Source organism: Pocillopora damicornis, chromosome 6, assembly GCF_964200805.1.
Source record: "Pocillopora damicornis chromosome 6, jaPocDami1.2, whole genome shotgun sequence".
Classification (NCBI taxonomy): domain Eukaryota; kingdom Metazoa; phylum Cnidaria; class Anthozoa; order Scleractinia; family Pocilloporidae; genus Pocillopora; species Pocillopora damicornis.
Window position 1 is genome coordinate 14,030,343 of NC_142675.1, and position 22,158 is coordinate 14,052,500.

At 38.5% G+C, this 22,158-nt stretch overlaps 1 protein-coding gene and 2 pseudogenes across 2 annotated transcripts; 2 read left to right on the plus strand and 1 right to left on the minus strand.

Annotated features, from left to right (window-relative positions):
• Positions 1-1,821: 1,821 nt before the first annotated feature.
• Positions 1,822-4,989, plus strand: LOC149044092 (uncharacterized; annotated as a pseudogene). The gene is made up of 5 exons (XR_016187395.1): positions 1,822-2,029; positions 2,430-2,581; positions 3,031-3,366; positions 3,816-3,944; positions 4,401-4,989. The product of XR_016187395.1 is annotated as an uncharacterized LOC149044092 (transcript).
• LOC113672940 (uncharacterized) lies at positions 4,962-7,052 on the minus strand. Its single transcript, XM_089208627.1, has one exon. It carries the CDS (start codon positions 6,907-6,909, stop codon positions 5,155-5,157), a length of 1,755 nt encoding a protein of 584 aa, XP_089064753.1. The 5' UTR covers positions 6,910-7,052; the 3' UTR covers positions 4,962-5,154.
• A 1,901-nt stretch (positions 7,053-8,953) lies between these two features.
• Positions 8,954-10,499, plus strand: LOC149044093 (uncharacterized; annotated as a pseudogene).
• The last annotated feature ends 11,659 nt before the right edge of the window (positions 10,500-22,158 follow it).

A 22,158-nucleotide genomic window follows, 5' to 3' on the forward strand; every position in this document is an offset into this window, starting at 1 on the left:
TATGCTCAAAGTTCTATTTTGCAGGGCCTTAGAGGGGCATGGAGTGTTTGTGGCAAAAATTCAACAAACTGTGATAAGCCAAATTGTTCTCAAGTGATTTTGATAATTGGGTCAATAAAGTAAATAATGGTATAGGTACGGATGTTATGCAAGAAGGCAGGTAGATACACTGATTTTTTGAAAAATGGCAATTTTGGTTTGTAATTTTGACATTAATTTTGGCCAAACTCTAGCCCCAGGCTCCTCTCTGTCCAATACCTCGAAGGCAAAGTTACATGCATGAAATGAAAGCTCTATTATAGAAATATTCATAGTCAAATTCATTTGGCAGCACAATTTACCAGTTGGGTTTTATGGCACTTTCAAAATGACCCCTGAAAGACTGGATTTTTTGTACTCAAGGGGCAAAAAATGAGACCCCCCCTGAAACTCTAAAACTTAAAGTCAGAGAAGTGAGCCAGATTGGCTTTTGAAATATCTCATGGCAACCAAATTCTGTGCCAAGTTTCAGCCAAATCGGTTAACCACAAGTTTTGGCCCCTGGAACACTTTCTCAGACAATGACACTTAAGTAATCCCGAGAGACTTGTCAAACTGAAACTTTTACCTTTAGAATATAAAAGAGATATGTGACCTCTCACGCGAAAACGTTCCTTACGGTTTGCCGTTTTGAAACGGTAGCCGTTCGTAAGCCGTTCATCAGCCGTTCGAACGGGATGGGATGCCGTTCGAACGGCTTGAGCTATCCGTTCAAAAACAATTAGGAGCCGTTCGAACGGCTGGAGCTATCCGTTCAAAAAAAATTGGGAGCCGTTTCAACGGTTGGAGCTATCCGTTCAAAAACAATTGGGAGCCGTTTGAACGGTTGGAGCTATCCGTTCAAAAAAAATTGGGAGCCGTTCGAACCGCTGGAGCTATCCGTTCAAAAAAAACTGGGAGCCGTTCGAACGGCTGGAGCTATCCGTTCCAAAAAAATTGGGAGCCGTTCGAACGGCTTGAGCCATCCGTTCAAAAAAAATTGGGAGCCGTTCGAACGGCTGAAGCTATACGTTTCAAAAAAGTTGTGAGCCATTCGAACTGGATGTTCGTGGCGAACGGCTGGCGATATGTTTTGAAACCGTAGCTTACAATTCCTTTGGAAGGGATGTTTCGAGCCATGATCCTGTCAAAGTTAATAGTCTTCGCACTGCGATCAGTCAAGAGTACATCCGACAGACTAAAGTTATTTTGGTAAACACTTGAAGGTTCCTAATATAGCGTGTTTCCCCTCTGCAAGGAATTAAACTCTGCTCTGTTTAGATCATGCTTGCCAAACCAACAGTACTATCGCGTGGGAGAATAACAGTAACAACATTCAACACGAACTTTGTAAATATAAGCATTGTTTACAAATGCCTTCATGAATAATCACGGTTCTTTTTCTACTCCTCCATCATCTTTAGTTACGTAACATTCGATTATCGATACACATTTTTTATTCAAGATCAAGTTTATTCAACTAGTTTACCGAAAATGTTTTGACGTTTGACAGTATGCAAATATCAAACGCTTTAGATTGAAATCAAAATGGAATCTCTTGAGGGAATACACCGTACCGTTGGCAAGATGTCAATCCACTCATTACCAATGCAAACACAAAGCGTGTGTGTTATTCATATGCTAAGTTGAAAACAATTACTCTCCATTTGTTCAATAAAAACTATAGAATTTCGATCCGCTGTACGCTATGAAAGTGTATAAAATGACTAGAGTAGCGACCAATTGTCACTCGATCTAGTCTAGCTTGCGGTTTTTATCAGTTGTGCTATCACTTGTTTATACTTGAGATCAGTAATCATGTCTCTCAGACTGTTGTGCAAACAGAATAGGCGTCCTTCGAATGCGTTGTTTTACTTCCGGCAAGAGCAAAAAACCGGGATCGCACCAACTCGAATAATCATCGAAAAACAACTGGATTTGACTGTAGGAATGGTGGTGACTGTCAATTGGGATGGAGAAAAAGTAGAAGCGGAGATCCTGGCTTTAGATGGTAAGTCTCGCTTAGTCCATTCTATTTCAAATTGTTGGATACCCTGGGTGTCAGAGGCTTTTCACGCGCGGTTCCTGGTTTCGAGTCTTCAAAGTGACCTGTTTTTCTCGCGGCTTCGCCGCTCGTCTCTTCGGCCTCAGCCAAAGACAAGTTTTTCGTCGGCCGAAAAACGTGAGAAAAAAGAACCCTGGAACCCAGGGTAATTGAAGGAGTGTAGTTAACCTAATTAATTACCTTTAGCTAAGGTTTTGCTACATATCGAAGATTTTTTTTTTTTACTGGCTCAAGGAAACACTCTCGGAAACACACTCTGTATTTAGCGCTATATAAATCTAATTTATTATTATTATTGTTCTTATTATTATCACCGTCATTAAAGGACATTCAATTTTGCTTGTAGATGACGTGAAAGTTCTAAACACGAAGGATTTAGAGTGGTCTAAACAAAACTTACCCGTTACTATGAGCCCCGAGTCGGCGAACGCCGAAGAGAAGGAAAGTAACGAGCTGGCCATCGAGCCTTCCAAAAAGAAAATGGTGCGCGCAAAAGATGTAAGTATAGCTGTTAACCTTACTTTAACATACATCTTCGTTAAGCGACTGTTTTGTCTGACGCGAGTTATGTATTGACAAAAATTCACAAAATAGTTCCTTTCTTTTCTTACTAAGCGAATTTTAGTAATAAACTATAATTGATGATCGACCGTGTGGGTTGGTCTGATTATTACTAATTACTACATCCAATTATTGTGAAATCTCATGCAGCCGATTCGCAACACCAGTTATCTAGGACGCCCTTTATAGTAATCTCTTTAGTTGTTTTAGCAAAATAGTAATCAGTATTCAAGTCAAACATGCCAACTTCAAATGTGCGAGTTTTTAGGTATAGTTTTATAAAGTTGTGCGAAACACTCACAAGTAATGCTTGACCGGTCATTGTAACAATTGATAGAGTAAAAAGTATCTAGCTCACTCTAATGACTTGATGTTTTATGCCTCAGGCCGTTGAAGAACAAAGTACAGAGAGCGAAGCCAAATGTCCTTCAGATCCCTACGAACAATTTTTAGCGGCACAGAAGAAGCGGAGTCTGGAGTGGAAGGCCGAACGCGAAGCAAAGAGGGCCAAGGCACAGTCAGTAGTCCCAACAGTAAAGCAACCCGAAGCGAGCAGCATTGACCGTGACCATCGACAAGAGGACCTCGTCACTCCCTTGCGCCAGCAGCTTGCCAACAAAACAGAGGAGTGTAGAGAATTAAGGAACAGATTGGAAAGTATCGAAGCAGTCAACACTCGGATCCTCAAGAACCAGATGGAAATGCAGGAAAACCTTCTTATTGTAAGCCTCTATATGTCAAATTAATTTATAGTTCCTTGTGTTCCCTGCGAGCAGTTTCTCACTTGTCTTGCTACACTCGTTTCTTTTTACCTAAAGAATTTATTTTACAAGAATATCGAGGCTGAAATTGGCGAAATTTAAAGAATATTTTTAGAATAAACCCAAGACTAAGACTTTAGCCAAATGTTCAATGCTAATGACAGTTCGATGGTTGTAATCTAAGACTATTTATAAGAATATTTTCAGCCTAACATCGGCAGAAAAATAAGAATATTCAGTACAATATACTTATAAAAAGAAAATAAGTGTAGTTAGGCAACCGAACAAGTTCGCTCAGATCAGTCCAGACCAGTCTTATTATATCTTTTACCACTGGTTTGACACTCAAGAAACGGCATAATCAGGAGAATTATATTTTCCTCTAATCCACGCTTGCTTTTCTGTTGCAGCTGCTGAAAAGAATACAGGAATCTGTTTCGGGAATTGAGGAGAGCATGGCCACAAGTTCTGCTGTGTCAAACCTTGAAAAGCGTCTTGACGTACTAGAGGAGCAGGACGCTGAAAATCAGTATAACCTGGTAAGAAATAAATTGCGAATGTGGAAGGGTTGCTGCTTTGTACGCCCCTGGACTGAAAAAACCTTTCGTCCATACATTACTATAGGGAACTCTAATCGCCATGCGACAAGACAATTCACTGAAGAGTAGCACCTCACACAAACGTTTTCAATTCCTTCGACAAAAGAAAAGCGACAAATGGAAAATGTCACACCTCCTTTCCAAAATACCGCATTGTCAAACTCACTTCTTGCGCCTCGATTAAAAAGTCTAATTCAATTGCTTAAGGGTTTCCTGTGTGGGTCAGCATTCAAGATGCCGTGGCAGCCCACGATGTTGATAAATTTTGAATTGACTAGTTTGGAACGAGATCATTGACACCCAGTTTCTCCCTTGTACGCGTATCCCGGCCGTAAACAGCAACTCAACGCGCAACTTTCCACGGGCTTTTAACAACCGTTTTTTTTTTTTCACCAGCTTAATGCCACATCCATTCCTGAATCAGACCATGAAACCCCAGTGAAGGACAACACTGAATCAGCAGAACAGAGCCAATACCTGACTACTATCAATTATGACACTCTGAGTGGACTTTGTGAGGACGACCAACCTACTGAGGTACAATCTGCCACAAAACAAGAAAGCGTTTCCCAAGAAGTTGGCGAGGAGTTGATCAGCACATGTGTTACACCGACCAGACCATTCAGCGCGTCCTATCAAAGCCAGAGACCGAACAACACTTGTGTGCCTTGAAGCTGCTGCCACATTTTTTCAGTAAAGAGGAACTTGCGGAAAGCAATACTGATGGCAGTCATGACAAAAAATACCTGGACAGTGTCAAATTAAATTCGCTGAAATTATTAGTCTTCAGTAAATTTCCAGTGAGCAAAAGCGAAGAGAAGGACAAAGCCTGGAGGAATATCAAAGGAAAAATTAACTCCAAGTGTCGTGCTACCTGCAAAGTTTTAATGTCAGACTTTACTCCCCCTCGTTAAATGTATGCCTTTTTTTAAGCTTGATGAATAAAGCTTTTGTAACTTTAGTTGTTCGCTTGGTTTTCAATTATTAGTGTGCCTTTCATTACAAAAAAAGTTTGCTCGATTCTGTTCGACTGAGGTTATTCTGTTCTGTACTACGAGTCAAAGCTCAAAACTTATACATACAAATTAATGCAAAGATAAAAACTTGAAGATTCTCGAAATACAACGCTTCTCGTGTACTGAGAAAGAGTTTAAGGTGCTGGTGCAACCAGGTCTTCCGTTCCAGGCTTGCAAAAGGGCCTGATCTCACGGAATAGATACTCCTTTCGTTCTTGGCTCAACCCTGCTGGATTCAGTTTGGCTGGCAGCTGTGAGGCAGGGGGAAGGACTGCGCGATCTTTCAATAGCATCAAAGACTTTTCGGGAGACGAGTGAAGTTCTTTGAAATAAACTCTACCGGGTTCGTCTTTGGAAAACCGAAAGTGGTGGTATTTCTTGATATTTAGTACCCTTTTAAAGAACCGTTCAAGAAAAGAAGACCAGTTATATACCGGGACGATAACTGTTCCATCATGTGTCCCAGCAAGCTGTGCTTTGTTGATCCCAGTGCTTGATGACTCTACCATATTGGCAAATTCATATACTGACGATATGTAGTTCAGTTTGTATGATTTCTTGATGATGCCAAAACAACGATCAGGACCAAACTTCGTATGTCCAAGAATCAAAAATGAGTATCTAACATAATGATGAAGTTGAAGTATTGTCCTCCAAGCCAAGTACCATATAAAATAATTGTTTTTGTTTTGGCCTGAACAATTATCGGCATTAAGATGAACAGAAGTTTCTCCAAGTCCATGATGTTCGAAGTAATGGTGCACGTAACTTATGGTGGTGTTTGCTCCTTTACCAACGTCACTGGCTTCATCAATCAGGTAGTTTACCTGCCGAGGGATCGCCTCGCACATCACTCCAAAAATCGCACACTTACGCGGCGTTTTAAAGTAGATTGGCCCGGGTTGCATAGGGTTGCTTGGTATATGCACCTGTTGTGCGAAGTCAAAGGAGTAGTGCATTGTAGTTGTCAGTGAGCACGATTCGTGACGCTCATCAAGGTCTATTTGGTCCTCGACGGCCTGAAAACTGCATTTCGCCTCTTTGCAAACCTTTCGATAAAGCTCTCTCTCTGCCTTCACTGAATTCAAATGCTCCTGTTGTGTTTGAACACATTCGGACTTTTCTTCTTCTGGAAGGTTGCCTGCTCGAAGTAACTTGGAAGTGTTTTGTTGGCAGGTGAAGCATAAGTCGGTCATCGGTTTCGACACGACAACGTTTGGATAAAATTGTTTCCACAAGTCGGTAAATTTAGTGTAACTTACAGCTTGCTTGTTCGACTCTTCACAGGCTCTTTTAAACGACTTCCATACATTCATTTTCGTGTCGCTCGATGAGAGTAGCTGAATGTCCTCGTTTTTAAAACCAGGGATCCTTCCTGGAAGCAGCACAGCATTTTCATCTGCATAGTTGCTCAGAAAGTTTTTGATATCCTCAGCAACGTCCAGTGGTAGCGCGTTATGTGGTAGTCTCTTGCTGTTCCCGTGTATTCGCAGAGAAATACCATGATTTTGATAATGGTCCACAAGCCTTTGAAACCGGGATTTGCTGATGCCGTAGAGGTTCAGAAACATCTCCTTGCAGATGGGCTGAGACTGATAAAGGAAGCTGTAAGGTGGACTTCTTTTTCTTTTTTCCCCGATTGCTTCAATCGCCGTAAAAGCTTGAATGTTTGCTAAGACAACCAAGTCCAGCTCCACGTGAGACAGTTCCAGGCAGTTGTATATATTATCTAGAACGGTTTCCTCTGTAAGTTGATCAGAACACTGACTACTTTTCAATCCTCGACGACATCCGCACCCATCTTGCATGAATTTTTGCACGTTGGCGATGATACTTTCCTTGTTTTCCGTTTGATTAAAATCCATCTCGACTCTTGTTGATTCCTCCATTTTGCAATTGTGATATAAGCCGAATTATCTGGCAGTTACCAGGGCAACGCATTTTCCATGAGAATCACTGAACCGAAAATTAACAGTGATTATGCAAAGTGAAAAATTTGCGGCTTTGTTCTAGAATCGATAAGAAACTTGTAATCTATTTTACGTTGAGTTTTTCTTTTGCATTGCATTGCATCGCAAGATTTAAAAACTTCGCATGCGAGTTGCTTTACCGTGCCGCGCCACGCCGCACAGACTGAATTCAGTGAGTTAATATCCCATGAATGCGTCAAACGGCAGAGAGTTTCGAATCGAGCGAACTTTTTCACACTGTAATTGAGCCGTCATAAGCAGCGCATTGATTCTTATAATTTCACTTACCGGTAACTTCAAATGCGATATAATTATTTTAGTCCAAGACTATCTTTTGTTCATGCCTCGCAAGTCTGCCTCGCATGCCTCGCTGATTTGCTTTTATTGTACACACTCACATCAACGCAGCGGACAAAAATAATGGCACCCGCTTCTTTGTTAACTTAAAAGAATTGCTTGCACTCAAGGTAGCGAAAATTACTCGGCACATCGTAAAAATTGTCACTATAAATTGTGCCTGTTAGTTCCGAAGATACATGGTGGGGAAAGCGTCGCCTGTGTTCGGAAACGAGATGTTTACAAAGTCAATTAATGGCGTTACATTACGAATTCTGGAAATGGTTGCATGACAATTATTTTAAAAGAGAACGCAGACTATTACCGGCTTTTGTTTCTCCCCCGCGAAAACGAATTTGCTTTACTCTCGAAAGAGTTATTATTTTCAAAACAGGATTAGATTTATTCTAAGTTTTCTATCAGTTTTCAGATCTAAGCGGCGCGTGTCGCGTTTATTTTAATTACTGTCATTTCATGCGAATGTTTTTGATCGGCCGTTCAACCGTTTACTTTGACCTTATCCATTGAAAACTTCAGCCGTTCAGCTGGTCGAAATTTTCCTTCAGCCGTTCAGCCGTTCGACTTCAACCGTTCGAAACTTTTCTGAAGCCGTTCAGCCGTTCGACTTCAACCGTTCGAAATTTTCCTTTAGCCATTCAACCGTTCGACTTCAACCGTTTGAAATTTTCCTTTAGCCGTTCAGCCGTTCGACTTCAACCGTTCGAAATTTTCCTTTAGCCGTTCAGCCGTTCGACTTCAACCGTTCGAAATTTTCCTTTAGCCGTTCAGCCGTTCGACTTCAACCGTTCGAAATTTTTCTGAAGCCGTTCAGCCGTTCACGGCATCCATTTTAAACGGTTTCTCTATCCGTTTGTCATCCGTTCACAACCGTGCGTTCGACCGTTCGAACGGCAAACCTTAATGAACGTTTTCGCGTGAGAGGTCACATATTGGATCTTTGTTTTTTCTTTAAGAGACTGAAAGGTTATATTGATTTCAATGTTTTGTCATATGCAAATTTTAAGACAACCAGTGAAGCTACACTGGTGAAAGGCCTTTTTAAAACTGATCTTTTTAAGTTTTCTTTCTTCAATTTTATTGTAGACCAGTGGAATTCCCTACCACTAGATTTCAGAACATTTGAACATTTCTCATCATTTGAGAACACGATTGATAAATTTTATCTTAATAACTTTGACGTAAATAAGGATAGATTTTTATAATTGATTAATAACATATTGTCATAATATTTCACACTATTTGAGCAAACGTATACTTTTTTATATAACATATATCTGTCTGGACTCACATATGCAGAGCACTCTCTCCTTAAGAAAGGACCAGCATTTTGTCCTGTGCCTAGGGACGTTAACTGGCAAAAGGTGACTGATGACATGGAAAAATTTGAAAGGAGAATCCGTCTTGCCATTTTCTTCCACAGAAGAAATGCTGAATACAACCCACATACAGTGGACGATTGATTTCCAGCCATTGCATCAGCTTCCTAATGGTTCCCTCCAAAATCCATTTTTCTGGAAGCAGAAGTATTCCTCAACAATGTGAACAATGACATCTTCAAGTCTGCCAATTTTTAGACAATCTTACGAGAGAAGAAAGGTAAGCTTTAAGGTCTCTTAAATCTAGTAAAATATTATTAGAATTCAAGATAAAGGTTCTAGGTTTGCTGTCCTCAGTCAACAAGATACTAAGGCAGCTTAATAATGATTTGCATTATGATAGCTTAGACTCCAACCCAACACTTGACCATTTTGAAGTGGTCAAGGAATGGAGTCGTGAGTGTTCTCTGAGGGGCAGATTAGCCAGGAGATTGCCACGTGGGTTGTAAATCTAAACCAAGAGTCACTTTTGGGAATGTCAAAACACACAAACATGATAACCCACGTTGACTTATTACATTCTGTTGTGATACAGCAATCGAACAGCTTTCCGCTTTTACAGAATTCTATCTCAAACCTCTTTCACAGAGTCCCCCATCTTTTGTTAAGGATTCTACCGATTTTATTAACAAATTAGAAGATTTAAATGCAAAAGGCCTATTCCATGAGGGGTCTCTACTTATGTCTTGGGATGTAGTCTCAATGTTTCCGAACATTGACAACAATCTAGGTATTTCAGCAGTTAGAGGGGCACTTAATTCCAGACCTGTTAACATTCCTTCCACTGATTGCTTAGTTGAAGCTGTTGAAATTTGCCTCAGGGTAAATAATTGCCAGTTTTCTGGTCAGAATTTTGTTCAGAAACATGGCACAGCCATGGGACCGAAAAATGCCTGCAGTTATGCAGATTTGGCCATGGGTGTAGTTGATGAGCAAGCCAAATTTGAAGGTACCCTGAAACTGCAACGAGATTACCCTAACACATGATCTTTTATGATTCCCACAACACGTGATCAGGCATGATTGTCACACGAGGCACGGGCTGTTGGACACCAGAGACCTTGGCAAGCATCTAATAAAACTCATGAACTAAATCAACAGGGATTGTCTGTCTATGACCACGTTACAGAAACCTATGCGTTAGTGGAGATACAGGGATGATATTTTTGACATTTGGACTCAAGGTTTACCCTAACTATTGGAATTTACTGATTATATTAACGGTTTGTATCCTACTATCAAATTTGAATTGGTTTACTCTGACAGTCATTTGAATGTCCTTGATATCATGTTGCATTTTCATGACGAGTTCATTAGCACTGGTGTTTATGCTAAACCCACTGATAGCCACCTCCACCTACCTTTTTTGAGTTCACACCCAATATATTGCAAAAGAGCAGTCCCCTTTGGGCAGCTTTAACAATCAAATGCAATTGTTCTACTGGTGACTTTTTAAAAAATAGATGTAAGGAATACAAAGGGTATTTGAAATTGCAAAATTATGCAGCAGAGCTTGTTGATAAACAGTTCGACAAAGCTCTTAGTATACCAAGAGCCAAACTGTTGAGGGAAAAAGTCAAGCCAGCTTAGAAAGTTTTTCCATTGGTGCTCGACTACAATCCAATTTTGCCAGATATCCAAAAAGTTATCAAAAAGCACTTTTATATATTACAGTCCTCACCAGAAGTCAAAGAAATTTTTCCATCCAAGTTGATATTTCCCACTTATCGTAGAACCAAAAATCTTAAGGAGATGTTGTTGCCATCAAAATTTTAAGTAACCTCCAGTAGAAATCAAAGAGAAGAAGACAGAGGTTGTTCTCTTGCCCATCCTTTCGAAAGTATGCAAAAGGGTGGTGCTTAATCAAATTATGCCTTATCTAATGTCAAATGAAAGGTTATCCACTCGGCAAAGTGGCAATAAGAAATTGCACTCTACGGAAACCTCTTTAATACGAACTACTGATACTCTCTTAAGTGCGATTGATGAGAAGAAAGTTACCGCTGTTGTTTTACTTGATATGAGCAAAGCCTTCGATACTATAAGCCATAGAATATTGCTCAATAAACTGTTGAACATTGGAATCTCACCATCAAGCATTGCTTGGTTTACCAGCTACCTCTCCGACCGCTGACAAGTTGTGTGTATAAATTCTGAGTTGTCTGATCCTCTACCCGTTGTATTAGGCGTGCCTCAAGGAAGCATTCTTGGACCTATGTTGTTCAGTATTTATGTAAACGACTTACCACTCACCCCCCTTTCCTGTTTTACTGAAAGTTACGTTGATGACACAAAACTTTACATTTCTTTCCCAGTCCACGACTGGGCTAAATCTGTCACCGATTTAAACGCCGATCTTTTACATATTCGAAACTGGTGCTTCAATAATCGTCTTCTTTTGAATCCTGATAAAAACCAAACTCATTGTTTACAGAAGTCGACAAAGGCTAATAAACCTCCCCGATATCCATCTCTCCCTCTTAGGAAAAGAGCTGACACCGGAGCACGTCGTTGAAGACCTAGGTGTGATTTTTGATTCGAACGTAACTTTCCACGAGCACATTGTTAAAACTGTTTCCACCTGTTTCTCAAGTTTGGCCCAGATTAATCGTGTTAAGCATGTATTTGACAGATCGACTTTAATTACTATAATTAACACTTTAGTATTTAGTAAGTTGTTTTATTGTTCCTCCATCTGGTCTAATGCTGCTGACAGTAACCTCCTCAAGCTCCAAGCGATCCAGAACTTTGCAGCCCGGATTATTTGTGGATCCAGAAAACTTGACCACCACTTTTGAAAGAACTGCATTGGCTACCTATTAAATCTCAGCTATACTTCCGTGACGCCGTGCTTGCTTTTAAATGTATGACTGGATCCGCTCCTACTTACCTCTCTTCGAAGTTTCTAACGCGCGGTAATGTTAGCGGTCGCACGACCAGAAGCTCCCAACTGTTGCACATACCATTATACAAAACTAAATCTGGACAAAGAACTTTTTATTATCGCACTGTCAGCCTGTGGAACAGTTTAGATAATGATCTTAAACTTTGTGATTCTTCTTCTAATTTTAAGCGTAAACTTAGGGCCAAATTATTTGCTGCTTTTCTTTCTCCTCGGTTCTAGTTTTTAACCATATCATATATTTTTCATTGTCCTTTTTTAAAGTTTCTTAGTTTTTATCTTACCCATTTTATCGTACCTTCTTAAAGTTTCTTAGTTGCAATTTTCGTAATTATTTTTAGCTTTATAGATTAAACATTTGTATTATTGTAATTATTAATTGTCACTGAAAAGCCCTCTTAAGGAGTGTCAATAAAGTTTGTATTGTATCGTATTATATTGGTGGGGAAATTATTACGTGGTTTAATGGCCCTTTCCTGTTATGATCTTTTAATGATTGCATTCATTCAGAGGCCTTCAATGGGGAGCTTGCTACTCCGGAGTAAACACTACTTATTAAGTTAGAATCTTTTTTCTCTATAATTTTTGTCACTTATTTGGATTCACCTTATTTGTATTAACATGTCAACTATAGTTCTTTATTTGCCTTTCATTGTTTAACCCTTCTCAGTTTGTAATTTAGACCTTTGTTGTATCATGTAACTTAAATCTTAAAATTTCTGTTTCGTATATAAGTTGCAATCATTGTAAATAACTTCTGTTTTTAATTTTTAACCTGAAGAAGGCCAAATGGCCGAAATGTCGTGCATTAAACTCATCCAGAACAGTCAAGAGTTGGTCTCTTCTTTGCATCCTTATAATACACTTAACTACAAATTCACGTCCAGACATTGTATCCTGTGGATCCTCTTACTGGGAGTTCATTATTAGGTATACCAAATTCTATGCTGCTTATATATACATATATATGTTTTTTAATCGAGGCAGTTTATTTTCATAAGGAATTCTCGTATTCTGTATGTCACGTTTCTGTACAAAGAATGCTTCAGAACATTTCATGACCTTTTGTTTTCTTAAATTGTAGCCTCATTTCGTTTTGATTGCGTGATTATAAAATATCCTTTTCTGGCTAGCTGCACAAAGAGTTATTTCAGTTTAGTTTTCTTTATGTCATAAAAGTATATTAGGCCCTTTTTCATGCTAACATTTTAGTTTTAAGGAGTTTCCCTCAAGCAAAGAGGAGTTTTATTGGAGTCTTTCAGAGTTTTTTTACAACATTGGAGTTGTCTTGTCCCTGAAGCCAAGTTGTGTTTTCTGCTGTCAGATTTGTAGTTTAGCACGTTTCCTTAGCTTAGACAGGTCATGCGTTTCTTTTTAGTTTTCACCGCAAGTGTTGTAACAAGTCGGCTAGCCTGATTACGTGATTCAGTCCAATAAGCGTGTGTAAGTGTCTGCTGTCCGTCCCGTACTTCACTGTGGTTGACCTGGCGGACCCAATTATGCTGCACCCTGTGTCTGCCGTGCTGGGCACGCAACACTGCATAAACTGACCTTATTATTCAGATCTTGTGAATTTTTAATTTTTTTATCTATTTTAATTGTTAATTTATCTGCAGTTTGTATATTAAGATCTGTATAATTAAAGTTGAGTAAAGTAAAGTAAAAATATTTGAGAAGCTTTTTAATTCTCAAGTTGTTCTCTTTTATGGTAAGTAATACATGGTCATATCATACAGACACCATGAAATTGAATTCTGCAAAATTGATGCAACCTTGTATTAGGCCAGCATTCTAAAGTGAAAATAATTAATTAAATCTATTCCTATTATTTTCAAGGAAAAAATGCAGCATGTTGTGTATTAGTATCTATCTGTAGCTCTTATAATAGGAAATTAATGAATTTTAAACTGTTTAAACCATGAAAGCAGTTTCAGATCTTCAATGCTTATCAGCACTTGCACCTTCCAGAGGTTCTAAAAGACCTTGGCCACTTGTGGTCAAACTCATGCTTTCCATTTGAGGACTACAGTGGGGATTTATTCAGTGAGTTATTCCATGGAACAAAGAATGTGGATGACCAGGTTCGTTCCTGTATCATGTACACGTAATGAACTTTTCATCCTGTTATGTACCAATCAGATTATTATTATCATGGTCAACAAAGATCAGATAATGCTGAAATGTTAACATGTCCTGAAAATATGTAAAACTGTCAAAACAATATTTTGACGACATAAATTTCTTGCTTTTGGCATAGCTATTGATATATTACTCAAATGATGTTTGATACAATTTTGCAATGTTTCAGATTGTCACAGCAGAGTCAATAATCCAGAAGTTGCCTGAGATAGCCAGATCTACAACCCCAAGCATTTTATGAACAACTTACTAATAAGTGCTACAATGCATGGTAATGACATTTGGTTAGTCATTACTGTTTTAAGTGTGTAGCAAATCTCTTTACTGTTATTACATGATGATCGGATGTAATAGTTATAGTGTCCTGTGTGTGGTGGCATGATCTTGTGATTTTAGATCAACAAAAGAGAGCACTGCAGAAACCACACATGTTGTTGGATCCTTAAACCAAGTTTGGACCAATTCAGCGCCCCTTACCCAGGACCAGCTAGAAAAACTGCCACCAAATCATGAGAAAACATGGGTGTTCCAGCAATGTTTCACAGCAAGAGACAATGCTAGATGATTACACTGTAGAATTTCAACATCTGGATGACATGCACTATGGTTCCATACACACTTATGCGAAGGTTGAAGAAAAATGTTGGAATGCAATATGAAATGAAAAAAAAAGTTCATATAATTTGCCCTGTCATTACTTTGCCATTATGGAAATTTTGGAGATGGCTAAGGAGCAGCTACCCAGGTACAGAGAAAGGACAGTGGTTTATTACATCACTTGAACAAGACATCCAAAAGGTAAAGAATGTGGTTCAGTACAGAATGTGTGGATTTTGTGGACAATATCACTCGCAAACCTTTTGTATTGTATGGACACACTAGATGAAAGAGTTCCTATTTAACCTGCATTGTTGCCAAAAGAGAAAAATAATTTAGAGAAATGTGTGTATGTCTGACATCATCATGCTTTAAGGCAAAAATTCTTCCCCAGATGCTTGGCAACTACCAAACAGATTAGCTGCCTACCTTAGTTCTTATTGGCACAAATGCAAGGTTAAGGTGGCTCTCAAGTATAGCTGCTTGGATAATATGTGCAAAAGGATCAGTTCAGTGTGGTATTTGTGGAGATTACAGATGCAGGTAGTACTTTTGATAATTATCAGCTCAAACTAATTGAGATCCGGGGTAATTCTGGACTGAGGAGCCTTATGAGCATTGAACTAAACTGTTAAACATTGTTTGCTTTATTGAACTACAATTTAAGTTAAAGGACTAACTAGTGAAATATGATAATTTCTGGGAAAACATGTTAAGGAAACCAGACCAAGGCCCATTTTGAATAAAAGGAGTAAGTTTTTAAAAAAATAACTGTGATACTGCACCACTGATACAATGTAACAGGTTGGTGGCCTCCCATTATTCTGACGAAGTACTAACAATTGAAATGTCAGCTTTTAACTCTTTACCGTGACCAGTGCTGCACAAGAAATCCATAGCTTAAAACCAGCATTTCAAGATGGATAAGCAAAGTGTGCTGTATCTTGTGATGGCACCTGACAAAGAAGAGATTTTTCCTTTTCAAATGGTTGTGTCACTGCCATCAGCATAGACACTGGAAAAGTTTTGGATGTTGAACCCCTAAGCAAAGTCTGCAAGAAGTGCAGGGAACATGCATATCTTCTCTTGCTTGGAAGAGAAACACAAGCTTTTGTACTCAGGATGTTATGGAGATGGTAATAGTAAGAGTTATAATTTGATAAAAGAACAGTATGTCATTCATAATGTACAAGTGCAGAAGAAGGAATATGTAGGACATGCACAAAAGAGACTTGGCACTGCTTTACGTATATTCAAGGAGGAGAAGAAAGGAATGAGTGGGGAAGGAAGACTGACAGACAACACAATTGATAAGTTACAAAATTATTATGGTATTGCCAACAGTGGCAATTGTGATAGTCTTCCAGTTATGAAATCACCTATTCATGCAAGTTTGTTTCATTGTACATCTGCAGCTGACAGAAAGTTGCATTTGCAGCATTTTCCAGAGAGTGTTAATAGCTGGTGTGGGTACAAGGGATCAAGCCAATCACACCAACTACTACAAGCATGTGGCTGGTCTACCCTTAGATGTCCCTGCTGAACTTAAACCAATCTTTTCTAGACTGAGTGAAGACATTCCTCTGAGCAGGTGTCTTGATGGAAAGACAAAATCAGAATGAGGCCCTCAATGCTATGTTCTGGGTGAGAGTACAGAAGAGTTTCTTTGTTGACCCTGAGATCTTGCAGTTGGGCTTTTACGATGCAGTAGCCCACTGTAACATTAGATGTCAGGCTTCTGTGAAAGTTCTTGAGGAACTTGGAATTTCTCTTTGTCATTATTGTAAAGATGAGGCTCAACAAGCTGATTCAGTCTGAGTTTTAAAAGCCAGCTGCAAAGAGTGAGAAGTCAACAAGTCTCGGCAGAGATTGCTTCCCTGCAAAAAAAAAAAATTGATAAACAACAAGAAAAGGAGGGCGATACCTATGTACCTGGTGGACTTTGATGGGTCAAGTGGAGATTAGCACAAAATATTGTTTTCCATGACAATTCCTACTATGTGTTACAGACTCAAAACTTTAATCACATTCTTTTCATTTCTGTAATTTTGCTTTTATACTTTATATTCTTTGTTAGAATATTGCATTGTATCTTAGCATAGCTTTATGCTGGTTATTTTTTATTTACTTTAATTCAATTTCAGTATGTAATCAACTTAAATTTGTTAATTGGCCACATGTACCTATTGCCCTCTTGCCACACAGCCTTTTTGCTGATGAAAACATCACTAAATGGTATAGTTTGAGCATACAACCAAACTATGAATGGTTCTAGAGCATTTTCAATAAGAGCACCTAGACTCTGGAATGAACTTTTCCATGAATTAGTAGACCAATTATTCTAACATGTTATGAAAAATTTTCAAGATTAATTATCACGAAATTGTTCACCAATGAAAACTTGTCTGCTGTATCAGACAAGTTTTGTCACATTTACATACAAGCTTTAGTTGTTGTAGACATGGTAAACATGAACAAGAAACATTCCACAGAATTTTGAAACCATCTTTAGGATTTTATGCAAAAGATTGTCACAAGATTCCCAAATACCAAGGATTTTGTAGATGATGAAAAGAAGCAAATGATGGAAAGACTCCCAGAGCTTGTTCCAACAGAAGTTGAGAATCGTCCAAGCGAGATTTCTCTAGTCAAATAAGCCTTGGACTCTTCAATGAGAAAAGAAAGGAGAAGGGTCCACTTCAGTGTTGAAGAAGAAATCAGAAGAAGTACACCAGAAGAGTGCATTCAATCCAAAATGTGCTGTCAAGGGCTACTGGAAGCGCTCACAGAAATATTTTGTTTTCATTCATCTTAGCAAGGTGAATTGCTTTCACTCTTGAAAGACTTTTATGGTTCATAATTTTCTGCTATATTGCAAAACAACCCCAACATTTCAAGGGTGTATGCTTTTTTCTTGATTAAATTTTACTACCTTGTCACAGACTAACTGAGAGGCCAAAACCCAAGGAGGCATCATTGAGGTCCTTGCACATATATATAAGAAAAAAAAATTGAGAAATATATTAAATATTACTGGCAAAATCTCAATTTGAAAAAAGAGGAATGCAAGTACTGTCAGGTAACCGCAAGTGACCACTAGGTCTCCTATGAGGTTGAGAAACTTACAGATGGAAAGATCGAATGAGGTTGTGGTCAAGAGCTAGAGGTATTATAAGTGCCGAATTTACTGATCAAAGGTGAGTAATTTGCATTATCATTATTTTGTATCTTAGTGTACAAAGAGAAGATAATTAAAATTGATTTGTCAGACACAAATCATAAACAATGTAGACAGACTCTATCCAAGATTTTTTGATTTGTCAGACAGGAAACACCACACTGACAGGATCGATACACTTAATCCATAGACCACAAAGCAGAAAATATTGTAAAAATATTTTAAAAATTTTAAAAATATTGCTGTCAAAACCTGCTGGAGAAAACAAAGAAACAAAACTACCGTTTATTTAGATTTGGTGAGTTTATTTAGGTCTGAAAAGATACTGTGCTTGTTAATGCACGATGGGCATAGTAAACATTCATCATCCAACGTGTTTGGTTTCAAATCTTTAAGGAAAGAGAAGTTGTTGTGGGTCATTCCAGGTTTTAGTACCTATCATATGTTTGTAGTTATGTCGACTTGTCCTCCATAAAGGTTGATCAATTTTTTTTTCAAAAGATGACAACCAGAGGCGAAATTTCTCATCGGGATATTGCTCATAAGATAACATTCTTTCAAAGCCTCGTGCGTTTCATTTGTCTGAAACGTTTGTTGTTGAGAACATTAGAGGTAAACATTGCCAAATTATGCAATGTCTGATTTTGAGCTTTTTTCGCGAACTGCCCCTAAAAAAAGTAGAGGCAGGCCTGCAAAGATTTTTACATATTTAAAAACTATGATACTATAATCAGCTAGGTGGGTAGTTTCAGTTCCAGAATCGTTGTACTTTTGGAGAAATTCGGACAAACGTTTTCCCAGTTTTACTCGACAACAAAATGACTGAGAGATGAATAATTTATTGGCGTGTTTACATTCACTCCCAGGGAAAATTAAATTTATCAAAGTGAAGACGAATGATGTTACTATGTATGGTAGAAGTGCCAATTTGTAATGTTGTATTTAGTTTGAGATAGAGAAATAAACATTTCACTCTTTCTTTGCATGAAAATGAGGCCCCAGACCTCGAACAAGCTGCCGTTGTTACCATGGCAACATGATTGCTGCAACCTATAAAAAGGGAATTTGTGTGCTCTCCCTTGAGTGCCTAACTGCATGCAAAATTTGAAGGGGGACTGAAAATTTTCATTTCCCAAGATGTTTGATTCTTACAGAGACTTGTTCTTTGCAACAACCTTCAAAATCCTAAAAAGCTTTGGCACATTATTTGCCATCTTGCACCCTCCAAATGTTCCAGATTACCAAATTATTTAACCGTTGACTGTAAGAACTATCAAGACTATTATGATGTTGCCAACCTTTTTAGGGAGCACTTCGCAATGCCTCTTCCTCTGTTCAGTTAAACCCCTTTTCTGACCCACCCAACTGGGACTGTATTGCAGATTACATTGCTACCAAGATGCCCTGTGGAGTATCCTACTGTATACCCCCTATCTCTGAAAATTTTGTCAGAACTAGCCTCCAGCAGCTATCTACTGGCAAGGCTTCTAGACTGGATGAACTTTGTACCTATTTTCTAAAAGTAGCAGCCTCGTACATCTCTCTATCTTTCACTGCAATTTTAAATCTCAGCATTTCTTCTGGTCTTTTTCCCAACATTAGGGAAAATTCCAAAGTCTCACCAATGCATAAAGCTGGTTCATTGTTTGACAGATCTAATTATTGCCCCATATCAGTTCAGGCTATTGCACCAAACATTTTTGAGTGTCACATACACCGAACCTTTTATTATTGTCTTTCCCAACATGAGCTGCTTCTGCAACTTGGTTTCCATAGTTATCACTTGTGTGAGCTGTCTATGGCTTACCTTTCTGATAACATAGTTGACTTTAAGAAAGTGTTTGACCTTGTGGATCATGATACGTTACTTGATAAATTTTGTATCAATGGCTGTTTCCATTTTTCCATGGCTTAGTTTCACTCAAACCTATCCAGGCACTCTCAGCTCAGCACACAATGTCCAGATAGGTGGTAGATATATTGAGCAAGTGGATCATGCCAAGTTGCTTGGTGTTATGATAGACAATACCATGTGTTGGGAGCACCATATCAATACAATATGCTGCATTGTTAGCTGTGGGCTTTCTCTTCTCTGTTGTATCAAACCTTATCTCAACTTTGATTCTGCTTTAAGATTCTATAACTCTTGCGCCAACAACTACTTCATTTATTGTTCTGCTACCTGAGGAAACTGCTACCTGCATCTCCTCTTACGACTCCTTTGTCTTCAGAGGCATGCTGGTTGAATACTCCACGATGCCGACTTCTGTTTGGCCTCTCTCTTTATTTTTGAAACTGAAGTGCATCCCTATCTTTGATCTAATTAAATACAGGAAACTTTTTCTTCTTTCAGCATTCTCCTTAATCCAAATGTTCCTAATTGCCTTGGGAACAAATTGCAATTTCTTTCTGATTTGGGTGGACTTCTGGGCCGTTATACAATAGCCTCCATCTGTGACTTAAAGGTACCATACTGTTACGAAAAATTGTCTAAGTAAAGTCCCAGAACATTCTACAACCCAAAGTCATCTAGACGTGACCTTCTAGTAAAAAGAACATTCTGGAACGTTCTATTTCTTACGTAATTCTTCAAATTTAGAAACCATGTTAATCTACTAAATTTGGTTCTTTAGAGAAGTTTCTAGATCCTTATACTTTATGTATATAAGAGTGACAGTTCCATCGAACAGAGAGAGAGATTTGCGAGGAAGCTCAGTGCTATAAAAATAAGAAGTCAACTACGCAGAAATAAAACAGTTTGTTGTTGTTACCGACGATCCTGAGTTTTGTCTAGGAACAACCCTGCTCTGCATCGACACTCGTAACACATATCCACATGGTAACTCTGGGAAATGCACACTTGCCTACAGCGCTACAACTCCTCAATGAACTTAGTTCTGACCTAAAAGAGTTCTCTCCTTCTTCTTCTCCACCAACATTCAAATTTCTCCCTCCTCTCTTAAATCTAAATTACAAAATCTATTTCTCTCACCCCTATCCTCTGCCATGCACTTGGAGGATCTACTGTGCTTGATTTCCTGCTATTATATTTATTGTAGTTTTTTAAAGTTTTTAGGCAATTTTTTGTGTGTTCATAGTTTATTCCACTTTAAATATGATTTCTCTTGTACATAAATCATACATCTTTTGATCAGTCTTATAATTAGTTCAGCAGGCAACATGTTTTTTAAAATTAAATTCTCATACTGCTACTGTAATGAGATGCATTTATGCAAATGAGTGAGCATGCGCGTCGAGAGTGTGTTAGAGAGTGTGTTAGAGTGTGTTCCATGGGTGTCAGGTTGTGTCGCTCCATTGCCTTGTTGTTCCAGGTTACGTCACCCCAACCGAAGTTACGTCCCCCCAACATCGGAGTTGTGTCGCCCCAACATCGTAGTTGTCTCGCTCCAACATCAAAGTTGTGACGCCCAAACGCGTAACTTCGCTTATCAAGTAAAAGTTTGCAAGATTCTCCGATCGATTTACGCAAATGATCTACTTATAACATAAACATTACACTGCTGTAAGATTTATCGATTGATCGAAGGAAAAGTTTGTAAGATTATTACGATGTAACTCGATGTAACTTGAGCGAGTGGCTTGTAAAAAGTAACTTCGCTTATGAAGTAAGTTTGAAATCTATTCATCGATCGATTAACTCAAACGACTTATGGAATACAATGAGCAGGGAACACAAATGTGTTAAAATTTTGCAATAAAATAGTACCCAAGCATCTGCCATAGTAAACCAGGTCCTACTGGAAGAGCTTCTCGATGTTCCATGTCTGGGTCTACCGAGACCAGCGCATCTGGCCAGAAACGCGAACCGCCTTTGTCAGAAACTCCGCCCCACAGAACCGCGTGACCTTGAGTTCGAGTTGGAACTGGAGCACGTCCCCGACAACTTCTTCAGGAATGATGTTAGAGTAAGTAAAATGAATGTTAACACTATATATTAGCACATACAAAACTAAATAAGTTATTCAACAAACTAAAAGGTTATTCGAGAAACAGTTAGTAATTGATTTTATAACTTAACATCACCACACCAAATCTTTCAAATGAACTGGAACAGTATTGTGATCATTATACATTATATGTAATTTAATTATGGCATGCATTTGCTGAATAGATTAACCGAGTTATTTCGAAAACCACCCGATTCTCCGATCGATTTACGCGAACGATTGACTTATAACATAAACATAACACTGCTGTAAGATTTATCGATCAATCAAAGGAAAAGTTTGTAAGATTATTACAATGTAACGTGATGTAACTTGAGCTAGCAGCTTGTAAAAAGTAACTTTGCTTATAAAGTAAGTTTGTAATCTATTCATCGATCAATTAACTCAAACGACTTATGGAATACAACACGTGGGGAACACAAACGTGTTAAAATTTTGCAATAATAGAGCACAAGGCCACAATTCAACTTATTATTTATTATTTGTTAATGCCGTATAAAGTTTAAAAATATCGCCGTTCGTTGAGGCCACAATTCAATTAACTCTGAGTGTGTTTGTTGGTTGTGTACTTTCAAATAAATTTAAAAGAGCTACGTCTCAATATTTTGAGTCATTTATTCGATAGCCTAAATCATGGCAATTTTTTTTTTT